Source organism: Epinephelus fuscoguttatus, linkage group LG3, assembly GCF_011397635.1.
Source record: "Epinephelus fuscoguttatus linkage group LG3, E.fuscoguttatus.final_Chr_v1".
NCBI classification, from domain to species: Eukaryota; Metazoa; Chordata; class Actinopteri; order Perciformes; family Serranidae; genus Epinephelus; species Epinephelus fuscoguttatus.
Window position 1 is genome coordinate 42,369,741 of NC_064754.1, and position 18,387 is coordinate 42,388,127.

The 18,387-nt window shown below is 40.4% G+C and overlaps 1 protein-coding gene across 1 annotated transcript in view; it reads left to right on the forward strand.

Annotated features, from left to right (window-relative positions):
- The first annotated feature begins 4,167 nt into the window (after nt 1-4,167).
- cabp4 (calcium binding protein 4) overlaps nt 4,168-18,387 on the forward strand; it is a 29,777-nt gene continuing 15,557 nt past the window's right edge. Inside the window, exons 1-4 of the mRNA XM_049568674.1 lie at nt 4,168-4,268; nt 4,654-4,786; nt 16,264-16,294; nt 16,669-16,812. Coding sequence (XP_049424631.1) covers nt 4,168-4,268; nt 4,654-4,786; nt 16,264-16,294; nt 16,669-16,812 — 409 coding nt within the window. The remainder of the gene's footprint in view (nt 4,269-4,653; nt 4,787-16,263; nt 16,295-16,668; nt 16,813-18,387) is intronic.

An 18,387-nucleotide genomic window follows, 5' to 3' on the forward strand; every position in this document is an offset into this window, starting at 1 on the left:
GCCTCCAAAAATCATGACCACTATCAGCCAATCAGCATGATGTCTAACACTGTGTGTATTTTCTGTCACATCCATTCTGCAGAAAAACATTTTCTCTTATCAAAATAACAGATTAAAAATATCATACAGCCTCGGTGGAGTCATGACCTCTCTGAATGATTTCTATTTCTGTCTGTTTTGTGTGTGTGTGCGTGCGTGTGTGCGTGTTTGAGGGTCTTGTTTCTATGACATATACAATGCATCTTGGTGCCCTTCATTCTAGTGGCTCTTGTGAAATATATTTAGAATATCCATTCAGTGTTTAACCAGTTACACTCCAACCAGGCCCGTTGAACTCCTACCAAAACATTGCAGCTCTCAAGTGCAGCCCTCTCTTCATCATCAGCTGCATTACTTGTGTTTGTTTTAGCCCGGTCCACCTGGCCCTCCATTTCATTACTTCAATTAGCGTGATTAGGATCTAAAATTGCTTGTGTCGGCTCGGTGATTGACAGCAATTGGCCACTTAGGGAGGAGAGCTGCAGACACAGACGGTGCTGTTCAATGGCTTGTGTAGTGAAACGCGCATGTGTACAGTCTGTGTGTGTGTGTGTGTGTGTGTGTGTGTGTGTGTGGGTGGGTGGGTGTGTTTGTTTACCCTGATGGGAGTTGTGCTTACTGAAGATGAGAGCAATTCTTCAGGCAAACAATGTGAGACCACGGCTATAGAAAGTCCAGATATCTCGCTATACCCACATGTGCACTGTGAATGGTTGGAGGAGTGGAAGAGAGGTGTGTGTGTGTGTGTGTGTGTGTGTGTGTGTGTGTGTGTGTTGCAAAAGTGTGGGCAGGATTTTGGGCAGAATTTGTTAAACATTATTAACTTATCTTTAATGCGAAGCTGAATTTATCATCTGCTGAATGTATATATTTACATGAATAAAGCATTGCTAGACTAAGAGCATAAAGTACATTTATTGTACATAAAGTGCTATAAATTCTGTCCACTTTGCAAAGAATTCCACGGCTGTAATCATGTGAATCACTTGTGACATGAGAAATTCCTCCCTTCTCCGCCTGTACATCTTAACATGCTCTAAGCGTGTTGCAATCAGCATGTATCACATGCACTCTGATTGCCTGAAAGCATGACTGACAGGCAATCACTACCCAGTCATGGCACGTTTTGTTCGACCCAGTGGGAGCTAGGAGCGCGACTCGTTTGGTGGAGGCGCATTAAATGGTGAGCATAATTCAGAGAACTGGCCGGTCCTCGTGTCTCTTCCCATTAGAGCCATCGTTGTCTACACAGCCCTTAGTAGCAATCACTGGAGCAGATCTTGGGTATCTGTCTTAGTGCCGCCTTTGCCGAATGCAAGAAGGCGGAGTGAGGCGTTATGTTTATAGGACATCAGTGCCGAGTACGGCCGTTCATCAGCAAGAGTTGATAGCTAGAACCGCAGAGGTCCATGACAGAACATTAATCTGCCTCTCAAACAGACAGCCATAAGTCTCTCCTCGTCTTCCTCTGCATGCCCTACACATGTAATTGTCATTCATTCCCTTTGTCTTCATCTTTCCCTCCTCTACCTTCCTCTACCTCACACTCCTGTATTTCCACTTTTCCACACCATTCTTCCTCTGTGCACCTTTGAACCATTCGTCTTGAGCTTCCTACCCACTCTGTGTGTTGTTTTAATTTTATTGCTTGGGTGTGTGTCCTCTTGTCCACATTAATCAGTCTCTGAATTGGATTGGAGCGATTTCTCCTCCCTAACCCTCAAGATGTAGTAGTCTTTAAACAGCAGCCAGTGTCCATGTCTCTTTACAAACTGTAAAGTTAAAATGTCAATGCTTTAACTTACTATTATTAAGTAAATGTTGATTGCATATTGTTATGGTTATAGAATGATGATACTGTTGGCATTTAGATTAGTTCCCTATATGTCTTGCTTTTACTATGCAATTCTGTCTGCCAGCGGTTACAGAATCTCCTGGGAAAATGAAGGCTCGATTTAAGGCGCAAGACAGCAACATAATGAAAACTCAAATTACTGCCTTGTGGTTGCATGCCTCTGCCAACCAGTCAAGTTGCAGTTACAGTTAATATCCAGTTCTGTCCAGACTCGTAGCCATGACAGTAGACAATGCTTCAAATATGGATGTTTCTGCAAAGAAGCTACATATTCTAAAACACGGATGCTTCACACATCTTTAACCTGGCAGCACAGAAGATCTATACCATCAGCATAGTTTCAAGGTGGACATCCAAGATTAGTGTCACCAGTTCAGCATCTGACCAAATGTGTCCCCTTCTGTTCCTGAAATAAAGCACTGCATAATGGCCAGAAAAATTTTTGCAGAACATGATGATGTCACAGTGAAGGTTACCTTTGCCCTTTTGGATATAAATTGTCATCACCTGTCAATTGTTTTTATCCTGTTAGACATTAGTGTAAAATGTTGTCATAATTAGAATATGATGTCCTGTGTTATGGCCAAAAACATGTTTCATGGGGTCACAGTGACCTGTACTGTTGACCACCAAAATCTATTCAGGTCATCCTTGAGTCTAAGTGGATGTTTGTGCCAAATTTGAATTCACATTCACAAGAATAAGACTCATTTCATGCTGTTCTAATCAGTACAGTATGATTCTACGGAGTGTTTTACCAGCTAACCAGCTAATTGTTTGGGTTTTACATCAGATTTACTGTGATGGTTCAGTCTTATCAACCTTGTTTTCTATCACAGCAAGTAATTGTTTTTAGGAAGAAAAAAGCTTTGATTAAGTCACTGTGGACTACCTGCCCAGCATCAAATGGCTGATACAAAAAAATAGCAACTTGCTTGTGAACATGTAAAAGATTTAGCAAATGAAAAAGCCAGATATTTCCCTCAGGGGTTGGTGGAAAGAAAAGCAAAGCTAAAACAATGGAGAACTATACCCAATTTCCAAAATTCATACATGTTATTCCTATCGTCTAAGGCAATAAAAATGTATTTAACATGTTACTGCATGGGTACATTTTCTGTTTCAGAATGGAGAACACTGCAATAGAATAGAAGATCATTTGGGTTAAAAAAAACAACCCTCCAAAAAAAACAAAAAAAAAACAAAAAAAAAAAAACAAAGATTTTGTTGTGGGTCAAAAAATCAGGCTCCCATTCATTGTCTATGGAGCAGTTCCATTCTGTATACCCTATGACGTCACAAGTTTGAGATTTCTCTGGTTTCTGGCTTTGAGGAAGAATAGCTCATGTTCAATTATTGATTGAACTTTCCTCGGCCATGGAAATAACATGTTCAAATTCATAATTTAGGTGGTGTTTCCCTTTAAATGCATCATGTTGCCATTGACACAACTGAAAATACTAAACATGCTAATGATGTCACAGATGGATGTATAAGAAGGAAAATGTTTGCTAATTAGTTTGCTTATTAATGCAGCTTTAACAATGTTGAACTTTTTTGGTCTAAAATGCATATCCCTTCAAAATAAAACTCTTCTTCGTCTCTTTTCACTATCACATTGAAGATTTCTAGTCTTTCCCTCATGCTCACATCCCTTTCTATATTTATCCTCTCTTCCATTCAGGATGTCTCTGAAAAGTGCAAAGGGAGGACCAGACAGTAGACCATCCTCTGCTGCCAGGTCAGTGACATCTAACTAAATGTGGAAAATGAAGGATCAGATATATTTACAAAGTCAAATTAATTTATTTAACAGTTAAGTCAAGAGGTGAGGTTGTGAGCTTTAATCCTGTACTTGTTAAGTTTCTTTTGTTTTGCACATTACATCAGTCTAAATCAAAATTTGGGGCTCCGACATAAACAAGAGACTGATCTCAAATGTCTCATATGGTAGGAATGAGAAGTTCATCAATAGAAAAAGAGATGGTCTGCCTGCTTTGGAAAGATTTGTTCATTTTTACAGAGTTTCTGGGGAAAACAATCCACGAAACTTCCAAAAAATTCAAACAATTTTCTCCCATTGCGGCTGCTGTCTATCAGCTGTCTGAATCCATCTTCACTTCCTCAACAGGAGGGTCCACCCATAAGACAGGCCTCACTTCAGTGTTGACTTTTATTGTTGGTTATAAGAAATCTTTTTTAAAATGTATTAATATTTATTTACATGACATTTAGTGCACTTTGAATTGATTAAAGCTTCTTTCTCTCCTAGCATGTCTCCACGAGTGGGGAGGGGGGCCGCCGCTGGCAGAGCGCCCGCCCCTGGGAGATTCAAAAACAAGGCTCTTCAGCTCAGCCTCTCCAAGAAATTCTGGTTATTATCATTCTCTGTTTCTAATCCACATTGATTAAGACAAGGGGAGTGGGCTGTGTAGATTTGTGCACCCAATTAGTGTCATCGATTGATACATCAGCTGCAAAACAAGCCCTCACAATTTTAAACTTGTCCTCCTACGAAACATTTCCTTCCTTTCCTTCCTTGGTGACTGATGTAGCTGCTAATGTCAGGTGATTGGACTGCTGACGTTTTTCAGTCATTTCCCTCAAACTGAGCAATTACTTCATGGGAAACAGTATGGAATAAATGAACCAAAAGGCAATTAAGTATGTTTGTTTAAGGAAGTTATGAGGGCAAATTATAGGCCTGACTTTGATAATGACAGCTCTCAACACTTTACACACAAATGCACACTTCACAGCTCAAAGTCTTCCTCGGACCGGGGGAAGGACTCTGTTGAGGAGGAGGGACGTCGGCACAGTAAAAGGAGCCTCAGCAACAGCTCAGCGGTGGCCGCTGCCTACATCTCCTACCTCAATAAACTCTTTGGACAGGTCAGTTCAACAGCCCGTTAACACTCATACTCAAATGCATGTTGTCACAGCCTTGAAGCACTTGTTGGTTAGTGGTCAGGTTACTCCAAAAACAGACACAGAGTCCTTTTCCTCATATTTTCTTGTGCTTCCTCGCTTCCTCGCTCCTCCGGTGACCCAGAAATTGTGCCCCCTTTGCAGTCACAGAGGTTCTCTGATTCTGATTCTTCCAACCCCTTAAATGGACCTCAAGGAGATGAAGAGAGAGGAGGTTTGTGGAAAAGCTTAGAGTGAGGAAACACAGGTGTAGCCTACAAAGAGGTCTTCTGTCAAACAGCGTGACTGCAGAGCCCCCTCTGTGGTGAGATTTTTTTTTTGCCTTCTGCGACATATAATGCCGCACCTCCACATGACTCTTGAGTCACACTTTATTCTCACATTGCTCACTTTGTAGTGTCATGTACAGGGACCTAGAGATAATACAATAGAACACAGTGACATAGTGAGATGTGATATAAATCTGTCACCTCTGGTGTGATGCTTTAGAATATATAGGATGTAAGTGTTTTGACCTCACACAAAGCAGCAGTTTGTTTTTTATTTTACAATGCAGTCCACATACACACATTCTTATGCAACTATGTGGTGTATTATTTTGCAGATTACAATAATACAAGAAAATAAAAAGTCTTAGTGATTATAACAATTTCTACATCAATCAGAAGATTTAAAAGGAATATTACATTAATAAAACCCCACCAGGTAGAGGTACTAAGTTCACTGTGGTGATTAAATCAACCTAGAGATAACGTGCGAACCCCCCGCCCCCACCCCACCATCGACCAATCAATTGGTTGAAGCTTAGGTACAATTTCAGTCGACCAAGATTTTCTTTGGTTGAATACAGCCCTACTTAAAGGTCCTGTTTGTGAGATTTAGTGGTATATATTGGCAGTGGAATAAAACAAGTATATTTTCTTTAGTGTATAATCACCTGAAACTAAGAATTGTTGCTTTTTGTTATCTTAAAATGAGCCATTTATATCTATATATGGAGGGGGTCCTCTTCCATGGGGTCTGCCAAGTTGTTTCTACAGTAGCCCAGAACGGACAAACCAAACACTGGCTCTAGATAGGACCATTTGCGTTTTCACACCGGTCACTGTAGATTTCCTACACACTTGGCAAACAAGAGGAGTTTCAGTTGGCTGCATTCTGCAATCTCACCGCTAGATGCCACTAAATCCCCCACACTAGACCTTTAGGACTGATGCTTTGGATCCAAGGGTTACTCATGCGGCAGCTTTGGCTCCTCCGTCCTTGTGTGTCTTCCTTGCCTCCTCAACGGGAGGCTTTTAACAGATGACGTCCTGATGTTGGCTTTGCTGCTGCTGTTAGCTGTCCCTGTCAGCTGATGCTTTCTAGACATCGTGATTTGCCAAAACTGAATAAATACCACACATAGCAAAACAAAACTGCTTTGCTAGCTCAATCATGTTGTAACTAAGATATCCACCGGAAAAAATATTTTTTCACGGACTGTTTAGTGCGTTTTTTTACATGGCGGCTATAAAGCTATATGAACGAGCTAATCCTCGTCTGCTGAGTTTTAAAAATGCCAGCTATTTTGTTGCTTTCTGTTGTCATCACATCCCTCCTTGAGTATATCCAGTCAGCACCAAGTAATCCCCAAGCCCCAGCCAGGAGTCTTTCGGGGCCGTTCTGAGTACCTACCCCGAGGCAGGGACTTGTTTAGCCCCCGTAAAAGTTCCGGAACTCTGTCCCTCGGGGGTGGTTCCTGCGGTGGAGACATGCACCAACGGCCCCGGCCCCGTAAAATTACCTCGAAGTTCCTGCGGTGGAAACGGGCCTAGTGAAGGAAGCAGGGACACATGTTAACATGATGAAATGAGCCCATAGTTACAGTTTCAAGTTCCTGGTTTTATAAAAAGTATTACCAGGAGTAGGTAAATGTGTCAGGAAACAGCACCTAATAAATAGCAGGTGTGCCAGCTGATTACAAAGTACATGTCATACCACGTAGATGGTTCCCTTACCCAAACACCTGTTACTGACTACAGGAAAAAAACAGAATATTAGATGGGCATTCAAAGAGCACAGACCTCCACCAACCAAATGTTCTATCTCGCAATGTTAACAAAATTGAAAAATAATATGCCATGTAATTCTAATCCATCCAAAACTTAATTTTCTCCTCCTCGACCAATGCTACACCCATTCACATTGTTTAATGAAAATTGAGCCAGTTGGGGTTTTTTCCATTATCTTGCTGACAAACAGACAAACTAAACCATAACCATGCCAAGGAGGCGATAAATCCTAACATATTCCAATATTTTTATTTAATTCTAGCAGTTTCTATTCCAAAATGTTCTTTTGTCCAAAGTCTGTTTGTATTTCACAATGAAATTTACCCCAATTACCATTTTATTTCAGAATGACACTTTTCATCATCATCACCAATCAAGACAAACAGGGCAGAGAAAGGGATGTGATTGGCTATCCATTCATTCAGACCAAACTGCTGGAATCAAATAAAAATGGCCAACAAAAACATAGATTTGGGTCTCCATCCTTCATGAGAATGTTAGAGTGATAGTTAGAAGAAACTGACAAAGACAGGTTGATAAAGTGGATAAAGTTTATAGACTGAGCCACAGCTGAGAGCAAGAACACATTGACTTTAAAGTTACACAGAATTGAGTTGAAAAATGGATCTATTTGTTCAGCTGATTCGAAGTGGTAACTATGGATTGCAAATATAAACACTGAATGTAGCTGTTTGCACTGAACCATGACTATCGAAAAATGAATGACCTGTTGGCAAACCAGTAATTGCTCATATAGAATAGGTTAAACGATTGTGGAAAAGTCAATATTACTGCCCACCTCTATTCAATCAAATATGAAACCATCTGCTCAGGACTGTGGGCTGTTACTCATCCTCTAAAAAAAAAAAAAACACACAAAACATCCTTTCCAAGAATTTACTTCAGTAATTCCACTTCACAGATGATTTACTGCCTGGACACTGAGCTGGCTTCCATTAATGCCCCGGCTGTTTGGAGTGAAGCACTGGCTCTGTTTATGCCTGATACCCTGATCCCAGATTGCTGCAGGGCATCACAGAATATTTGGGAAAATGACAGCTGGAAATGCGCCAGTGCAATGATCCAGCTCAATGGCACCTTCCCCATTTCTGTCCAAAACATCAGCTGATTTATATAGAGAGCACTATTTACCTATATTTAACTGTAATATAACATATAATGATTTGTTCTTGGATATACAGTGTGTCCAACCCTGGAATCATAAGCATCGGTGTAGTCTAGAGCTTAACAATATGGGAAAATAACTGAATTATGATTGTTTAGACCAATATTGAGATTATGATTTAGTGTGCCATTTCTTTTTAAATTTGCATATCTTCCTCTATCTTCTTCCTCATCTGTATTATTCAGTGTATGCAACATTGGATACAGTCAACATATACACTGCTCTTTCATGTAGGCCAGGCCTATGTGTATGATGAAATGAGATGAATTGATGCGTAAATTGATATAAATAACGTCTTTATTTTTAATCACAGTAGAATATTATAATTTTCAAGACTTGTAAATATGTTACAAACATAATGACTTAAATCTAAAAATCAACCACAAAGCACTACAGAACAACAGGCCAGGTGTGAATGTTACTATATGAAAATAAAAATAAAGCTTACTGATCTCCAGTCAGTTACAGTATTGCAACAAATCACACAAACTAAAGTGTAACTGAATGTGGCTCGACCGATTAGGAAATATTGAGATAACTTAAGGTCCAGTTCAGTTGTAAACATGTTGTTAACGTCACCCAGCACTTGGGAAGCATCATGAACCAACTGAAACCAACACTATACTTTTATTAACATGAAACAACGTTATCGCGAAATTCTTCTCTGATGGGCAACACGTGAGCACCTGAATACCTGCCCTCAGCACATCCACCATCACGCTGTCTGTGCTGCTTGACAACAAATGCTCGCATTGAGCTGCACTTACAACAATGAAATAAGTAAATATTAGGGGTGTGACATGTCAATCTGGATGAATATAACAATTCAATGATCAGCAATCCAACACCATCAATGTAAAGTGATCGATACATACTATCATCTTTCAGGGTTTTTCATGCATAGAGAATTATGTGGCGGTTGCCTCTGTCAAATTTCTTCGTCCTCATGAGAAGCGCTTTTCTAACAACCGTTGCACTTGGTTTTCTGTCATTTGTAACTGCAATTGTGGCTTTATACAGATGTGGTGTAGCTATCGTAATAAGCACTGCGCAATGGAAAAGGCACTGCCAAAACTGCCGGAGAGGAAGGAAAAACTGACAGTTTTTGGCTGGCCCACAGCAAAGTGGGTAGCAGCCCTATAAATGCTACAGAAAGCTGATGCAGTTATTCTTATTCTCCTTTTCTCTACTGTTTTAATACAATTTTATGTTGCAAGCTGGCACTTACAAACACGTCTGCAAACGGCAGTCAGTGTTTATGAACCCAGCTCTATGCAGTTTGGTAAAATTGTTAAGATATTCACAGATTCAACCTTCCTGAATCAACAACAAGTTTTTTTAATTTCTTTTGCACATGCGTCACCATTTCTGTCCAAGCACGCCTCCTTCCTAAACATTCAACAGCGTTAGCCACCTAGCACCAGTCAGATAATTGTGTGCAGCCAAGAAAAAGATGTTTATTAATATCAATCACAGGCCCCTGAATTGAATTAAATTGAAGTCTTATTGGTGCAGACTTTTGGATATCAGCAAATGTTGTATCGTTGTTTAAAGAATCAATATAATATCATATTGAGATGAAAGTTATGATTTACACCCCTAGTAAACATGTGGATCACTCTTAACGCTTGGCCATTTTCACATGGTAATACTACGAGCACTGGGTTTGTGGTAGCAGCCCTAATCTGCTCTTGTTCACATGTCATGTGGAGCTTAGGTCAGCAAATCTGCACATGAAGCCCTTTGGGCCAGGTGCTTCTGACTCTCTCTCAGTTGGCTAAATTGTGTAGCAATAAAAAAAAATAACAGCCTTTGCAATTTGAAAATTGTGTTCTACCACATTGTTATATCGATTTGAATTCACAAATCATTCAGCTTTAGTAGTCCTTAGTAGTCCTTTAGAGAAAAGTTTGAGGTAGTGGGAGACAGAGAAGAAGACTTTGGTTGTGTCTTTGGAGAAAATGGACGTGGATCTGATCCAGGATGTTAATGAGAGCAACTTAAAACTCTGTTATTTCAAGGACAGAACTCAGAATGGCAAATATCCATTAAAATAATTGGTGGGAAATGGACAGTAATCACAAGGACTTATTTTATGTTCTAACAAAACTGAAAAGGTAAAAACTTCACATGCAGAAGGTCAAAATTATTCGTCTTACAAAATATCCCTGAGTTGTCAGTATATTTGGAATATCTATGTACATACCATACATCCAGAGACACTTGGTTAGAACACATGGTCAGCCTATACAGTAAGATCTGGTGGAAAAGGCTCTGCTCTTTGAGAGAGCTGTGAAAGATTTGGAGCAGTTATTAGGGTTCTGCAGAGAGAACTACAACAAATGTAGATTTGTGGTGTAGTTGGTAGACTTGACAAGGATTGTTTGTATAATATACCCTGTGAGTTACACTGTTACATTTGTGTAAATCATTCCACTTTTTATCAAACATCATAATGTGTGTGAATTTGAGGGCAGGATGACTCAATTGCTATCCCATCATACATGTTTTAAGTACTTGTCCCATAAAAAAATAGATTGTTTCAAATATTTTTCTGGTATTCCCTTTTATTTGTGCCCCACTTCATAAAGTTTTATTTAAACTGTATAGTAGTGAAATGGAGGCTCAATACTCAGATCAAGGGACTTTTGCTTAGTCACTTAAAGGGATAGTGCACCCAAAAATGAAAATACTGCCATTATCTACTCACCCATATGCCGAGGGAGGCTCAAGTGAAGTTTTAGAGTCCTCACATCACTTGTGGAGATCCAAGGGGGGAGTGGGTAGCAGCACAACTCCACCTAATGCAGGCTGACGGTGCCCCAGATTAAAACGTCCAAAAACACATAATTGAATCCACAAAGTATCTCCATACTGCTCGTCCGTAGTGATCCAACTTTTTATGTCGATCCAAGCCTCGACATAAAAAGTTGTTTGGAAAAACGTCATTTGAACTCTGTTTTTAGCCTCACTGTAGCCTGTAGCTCTAACTGCCTCTCTGTGCACCGCGCTCATGTGTGTGCGCTTGCGCGAGACCATGAGACATGGGCACCATATTCATGTGTGTTCATGTGCTTTCACTGGTCTCGCTGGACACTTGGATCACTATGGACGAGCAGTATGGAGATATTTTGTGGTTTCAATTATGTGTTTTTGGACGTTTGAATCTGGGGCGCCGTCAGCCTGCATTAGGTGGATCTTGTAAAATGTAAGTTTTTGGCGAGAAAGTTGAATAAATATGTTTATGATGATGTTTTCACAGCAATATAGAATAGATATTAGAGGGAAAATTATGATATATATATATTGATATAAGATGTATATTGTTGTTTTTTTATGTGAAGGAAGATTATTTTAAACATTTCACAAATTTGTATGATTGAATTTATGTTCATTCAATGATAGTGGAATGGCAGACAGTCATTACAGTTTTTTGACATAATGACTTCTTTGTTTCCCTGGCACAAAAAGGGGAATAAATAAAAGATAAATAAACAACAACAACAACAACAAAACCATCAGTATTGGCAATCAGCCAAATTGTTATTGTAAACATTGGTATTTGATAATTAATTAGTCGCACTTATCTTGGGTGTCCACCTTGAAACTGTGCTGATTGTATAGATCTTCTGTGCTATAGAGGGGACAGTGGGTGTGAAGCATCCATGTTTTTACAGACATGGATGTAAACTGAGACACTTGGCTGGTGTGTGGTGGCATATAACAGGGGACTGGGATGAGACCTTGTTATCAAGCAGAGCCAAAGGCTTTTCCATAAATGCCTTCATCACAGGAGAAGGACTGACTGTAAAAGATGGTATAACAACATAAGAGAAATCTACACTAAGGGGAGCTGTGTGCCTATGAACATTTAAATATGTTTGATAACTAGATTTCTTAATAATTAATGGAACCATTTCATTGTTTTCAAGCAGTTTCTGGGAAATGAAAACTGCTTCACAGTGACCTTGGGCTACTGTAGGCTCCACTTCCACATCCTCCTGTGAGTTACTACCTCACCTGCCACAACCAATCTGCCTTGTTTTACTGTGACAGTCCCTGGTTTGAATTTACTAGTAGCCAGGTAGAGAGGTCTGCATCGTATCTACAGGACAGAGGACACACTGTTTTGGCTGCTGCCTTGACACTGAAGCAGGGAGACCATCCATCCCTCAGCAGTCCTAATCCCTGCCTCAACACAAGTATTAATAACCCCCTTAGCAAGGTTCACTGTCAGCCCTCATTAGATCCGACCGGAGAAGGGGCCGGGAGAGACAAATAGCTAAAGAAAAACAATTGATGCATTTACATGTTAGAACCTCAGCGTAGAACAGATGGAAGTGAGGCAGAATCATCTGCACCCATCCATGAGCATCATGTGCATACCGTAACTGTATTTTTAAGCATATTCTCTACCTGAGGACCATATGTGTGTGTCACGTACCTTTTCTGTATCCATGTGTCATGCTTACAAGCAGTGGGCGGCTCAATGGAGCATGTGAAGGCAGGCAGAATGAAATTAACTGTTAATGGGCTCGTTCTGACGGATGAATCTAGACTCTGCGTGGCATGCTGTCTAATCCTTTCTGGATGAAAAAAAATCCAATTAATGTGTTGACCTTGCTATCTAAATATGCCCTTGTGGGCTGGAGGATCCTGTGCAGAGTAAACAGTGCTATTAGACTCTTGGCAACAGAGTTTTTATGCTGCAGCATCAAAAATCATATTAAAACTTAAGAGGTTTATATAAACAGTTTTAGTATTTGAGGCAGAGTACACGTGTAGTGAGGTAACTCTTTGATGCAACCCCATCTTGGCATTGCATTTGAGTTTCGACTCTGTTGGCAATATTATACAGTGAATTATCATTTGAACGGCTGCCATGCGGAGCAGCTTCCAAATAAACTATGGGGGCCTCTCCTTTTCCTGAAGCTATTGTGCACTTGAGCAGGATGACCTTGTATGATTTATGTATTAGCCACCCTGAGTGCCAACACGTATTAGGAGGAAAATATTGCACTTCTCTTTGCATTTCAGTGCCACTGCTTCTCTGATTTGCCTTTTTATCTCTCACTTTTCCAGGAGTAAAAAAGAGCAACTGAAGGTTGAAAAATCATTTTCTTTAATCAAAGTTGCAATGAAGTAATAGAAATAGACACTTGATTAAAGCAAATGGTCCTACGTAAATATGTGAAAGCATACAACTAAGGTGAGGCGAGCACATTAAATAGACTTGAGGATCAAAGGTAAAACACTTCATACTGATGCACTCAAACTATTCTAACATTCAAGGGTATCTATCTCCTCTTTATGATACATATTTTTCAAGTTATTTTCATAGAACCTTTCATGTAGTTGCTATAGAAATCAGATGCATGTGACAAGGTAAAATTGGCAAAATTTCTCTTTGAAATACAGCTGAATAATAGTAAAGCCTAACATAATAGAAACACCAGAACTCTGCATGGACACATATAATGTGTTGTTTCCACCTCTGCCACTCTGTCTTTATCTCAGCGCTATTCAGCCTCAGTATTTTCCTTACTGTGTGAAAGTGAGGAAAAACAAACCCACAGCAGATTTGTGCACATTTGTGCTCACAATAAATAAGAGCTTCCATAAGCTTGTGTGTCAGTCTTGTTTCTTTGAACTTATAGCTATCCTCAGGCTGGTGTGGTCTTTGTGCTAAGCGATATCTCCATATGTCAGGCTTGGTTGCTCTATATGAAGATGACTGAGTTTGCATGTTTCTGGCTTTCCCTGTGGATGCGATGATACTTGGGGAGAAGAGTTGCACATTGTGAGCAAGCCTTAGAGTCAACATGCTGTTGGCATAAGCACAGTCTTTTTTTTTTTTAAAGGCAGGAGTGATTAGATAATTAATTTCATTTCATGATCTTTCAATATCCAAGCTTTACATATGTAAATTCAAATCAGTACATGTTTACAGACATGCTAATTAGAACATTGTTTCAAGGACAGATGCACATGAGTTGCCAATGTGGTTTGTTTGTGTATGAGCATATTTATGCAGTGCCGGACCTAAGACATTCAGCACCTGTGACAAGCTTACGCTTTTTGAAAAAAAACCAAGATCAAACATAAGATAACATTGCTGTCAGCTGCCTCCATAAACCAGTCAAATTGCAGTTTACACCCATGTCTGTCCAGACTCGTACGTAGCCATGACATTTGACAGTGGTTTAAATATATATGTTGCTGCAAAGGGGCTACAAACTCTAAAACATGGATGCTTCACACACATCCTCCCCCAGCAGCACAGAAGATCTATACAATCAGATATTTTCTTACGGTGTTCTTGAGATATTGTGTTCACGAGATTGCGACAGATGCAAGGTCACACTGACCTTGACCTTTAACCACCGAAATCCAATCAATTCATTGGACTGAAATGTTCATTGAACATTTGTGCCAAATTACAAGAAATTCTCTCATGGTGTTCTTGAGATGTCGCCTAGAATGAGAATGAGATTGATGCAGGGTCACAGTGACCTTGACCTTTGACTACCGCTTTCGAATCAGTTCATCCTCAAGTCCAAGTGAATGTTTTTGCCAAATTTAAAGAAATTCCCTAAAGGCGTTCTTGAGATATCACGTTCAAAAGAATGCGACAGACAAGGTCACGGTGACCTTGACCTTTGACCTATGACCACCAAAAATCAGTTCATCATTGAGTCCAAGTGGATATTTGTGTCAAATATGAAGAAATTCCCCTGAGGCGTTCTCGAGATATCAGGTTCACAAGGATGGGATGTACCCACAGACAGACACAATGCCTCTGGCCATGGCTATTGCCGGCGCAGGTTCTTTTTCACCTGAATATAGTGCATCTCCTAGAAGCAAAGTATAAATAAAATTGTACCCAGAATCTAGGCTGACTAAATATAAATATGCTATTGAAGAATGTCACAATTCAGGCCTGTACAGAAAAAGCACCAAATAGTGTTCACAGATTTTTGGCAAGAAACACAAGCTTGTCAACATTTTTTGATAGATAAGTGAAGGCATGCAGGTCACTATATTTCCCCCACTGCTAAAGACCCTCTCTGGGGGGGAGAGTGTTCTTGAGACATCGCATTCACAAGAATGAGAAGGAAAAGGTCTCACTGCTTTGACCTCTGACCCCCAAAATCGAATCAGTTCTTCTGTGATTCCAAGTGGACGTTTGTGCCAAATCAGAGGACGTTCCCTCTACGACCTCTTGAGATATTGCATTCATGACAATAGGACAAACAGAGGACCAGATGGAAGGCTAGACAACCCAAAAACATTATGCCTCTGGACAGGGTTGTCGGGGCATAAATTGGGGGGGCTTGGGGCCCCTTCCCTGGGTGATCACCGCTGCTGCATTTATGGCCAACTTATCTTTTTAAACTAAAATTTGGGGTGTATATCTTGCCTGAGGATACACATTTGTACAGTATTGCAACTTTGGTCATCGTATTATAATGTGTATTTAGCAACATCATCCGTCTGCAACCACTGGAATATATTAATATATTGCTATTTAAAACCCTTAGCGCACCTAAATCATACTGCAATCAATTACTCTTAATGACCATCTATGTGAAGAGTTGGCTTCCAGCTTTGCTTCACCATTCCTGCAAACACATGAAAAGGGGAGAGAACGAAGGAGGAAGAGAGGGAGAGATCACCCTGAGCAAATGTCAAAACAAGGCAGAGAATACTGAACGTTTCACACACAAGGCTTTATGCAAACGATGTCTTATGTATGCAAGTGTATACACGTGGGTATCCGTGTCTTAGTTTACATGTATCCGTTCCTTTGTGAGGTTGGTGCATCTCCCTGTCACATGGTTGTGTGTGGGTGTGTGTGTTTGTATGCACAGACTTGAGCTAATGCTGCATGTCCCACAGGAAGCTGCAGATGTGGTGTGTGTGCGTGCGTGCACGTAGGAGTGTGTGGCGGTATTGTGTCATTTTGCAAATTAGAAAGACATGTCGCAGGGTGAAATCCCATTAGAGTTTACTGTCAGCATGCGGCTGTGTTGACATGATATGCATGTTATTCTAATTTGGTAGTCAAAAACAGATTATCACTGGGATATTTCTCAGGAGAATTTGCTGTTTTAAGGCCACCCTGATTTTTCATCCCGTCCTGCGATGCTGTCTTCTAATTATTTCCACTGTTTATTTTTTTCTTCTTCTGTGCTCCACAGGAGAGAGAGCTGATGCCAGAGGAGTTAGATGGTAAGATGTTGGTGGTGTAATTGCGATGCAGACGCATGATAAATTACTAGTCAATGTGCAGCTTTATCAATCGCATAGATTTTTTTGCTTCTCTTAGTGATTCATGTAAGAGACTGAACGTTTCTCAGACTGACTTGAAATGTTTGCCAAAGACTCAGAGCTACAAAATCAATTAAAACAACATAACTTGCTGTACTTAAGGGCTGGCTGCAGCTCAGTCTGTTGGAGTCAACAACTTACAGATAAGTTCAAACTTGATTCAAAGTGAAACTATCTGTGCACACACTGTGCATGCATGTGTGTTTGACTCTTGGGAGAAAATATGTTACCCTACTTTACGCTTTGTTGCTGTCATTTGTTTGTCTGTCTGTCAGAGCTCCAGGAGGCCTTTAAGGAGTTTGACTACGATGCGGATGGCTTCATCCATTACAAAGACATCGCAGACTGCATGAGGACCATGGGCTACATGCCTACAGAGATGGAGCTCATTGAGATCATCCAGCAAATCAAGATGAAATGTGTGTATTTCCATCTGGTTATGTGTGTGCGTGTGTGAGTGTACAGTTTTCATTTCTTCCCGAGTGGTTAAACCATGTGTACATGATTGATGGGTCTTTCTGAAGTGAGTAGGTGTGAATGCCTGAGTAATGCGTCTGCGAGCACAAACACGTGTGCTCGTATACGTGCACATTCTTTTCTATGAGTCCGTGAGGGAGTGATGTTTGTCTTTGAAGTTTGGGACATTTGAGACATTTTAGCAGACTGATTAATGGCCCTCACAAGAGCAGGTGCAAGTGTGTACGAGTATGAGTCCGCATGGAGAAGTGTGTGTTTAGTTGAGATCTAACTTTCCTCTCACTGCTGTTAATGAGGGTGTTTGTCTTTGCTGTCTTTGCTGAATGATGAAGGGTAGATCTGTGTGTGGTGAGTGTTTAAGGTGAATCATCACAGCATTGATTTCTGCTGTTAGCCTGGAGAACCAGCTCCTGTAACACCTACCTTGTGTCAGAGCAAGGCCTTAAAATCTCAACTTTCAGTGTCTGCCAAGACTTTACATAAACCTTCAATGGACACACAGGACTTAGACACATGGAGCACGCTATAGGTGTGATGTTTTGTAACTACACGTGTGCAGCAACCCAGTTACATTTACCTTCAACATGTGGTACACCTACACTGCATCATAACTATTTTTTAAATGTTGAAGTGAAATAGCTTGCTGATTTTCTTACACATAATAAGATGGATTCATATACCGCTGAAAGGGCTCATATGCTTAACATTAGATACGGAGACAGACGGACAGAGCCTCCTGTCCCTATTCTGTATTCATTTTGTCTATATCTGTGCATGTTTTCTGAAAGCTTACGGATACGAACAAAATGGAGCAGTACCACTGGAGGCAGTGTAGCGTGGTTCAAGTGAGATATGACCATAGGCGACGACGAATAAATTGAATGTGAATCAGTGAATCAGTAATATACTGAAAAAATTCTCTGTCCACATGTTTGGATGTAGGTTATATAATGGCCACACAGTCCACCGCCATCTACAACGCTGCCTTTGCTTAAAGGTTCAATATTTCAACCTCCTCCACCCTCACCTCATTTGTTGTTTAGACTCTGCCCTATTAGCTGTATTTATGCCAACATCAAGGACGCATGAAAGTATGAGAGCAGTGATGTTTACGTTTGAAACAGATGTATCTATTTTCATGCAGATAGTATAAATGAGCCTTAAGAGAGCGCAGACCTCTGCAAGGCCAAATGCCCTGTCTTGCAATGTTAACAAAAGTGAAAAATATTCTGTGTATCCATGCTGTGAATGGGATACACTCCAAAATTTAATAGGTTCAGTGTGGGCCCACGCTGCACATTTCTACCAGGTTTCATGACAATCAGGCCAGTGGGGGTTTTTTGTAATCCTGCTGCAAACCGAAAACATAACCTCCTCGGAGAAGGTAATAAATAAATTGCACCCTTGCTCAATTCAACTACAACCTGCTACAGCCTTAGTTGTACTGAAATGACTAGCAGCTCATAGTGGCTGATGTTAAAGGGGAAGTACGCCCATTTTAAAAATCCATAAATGTT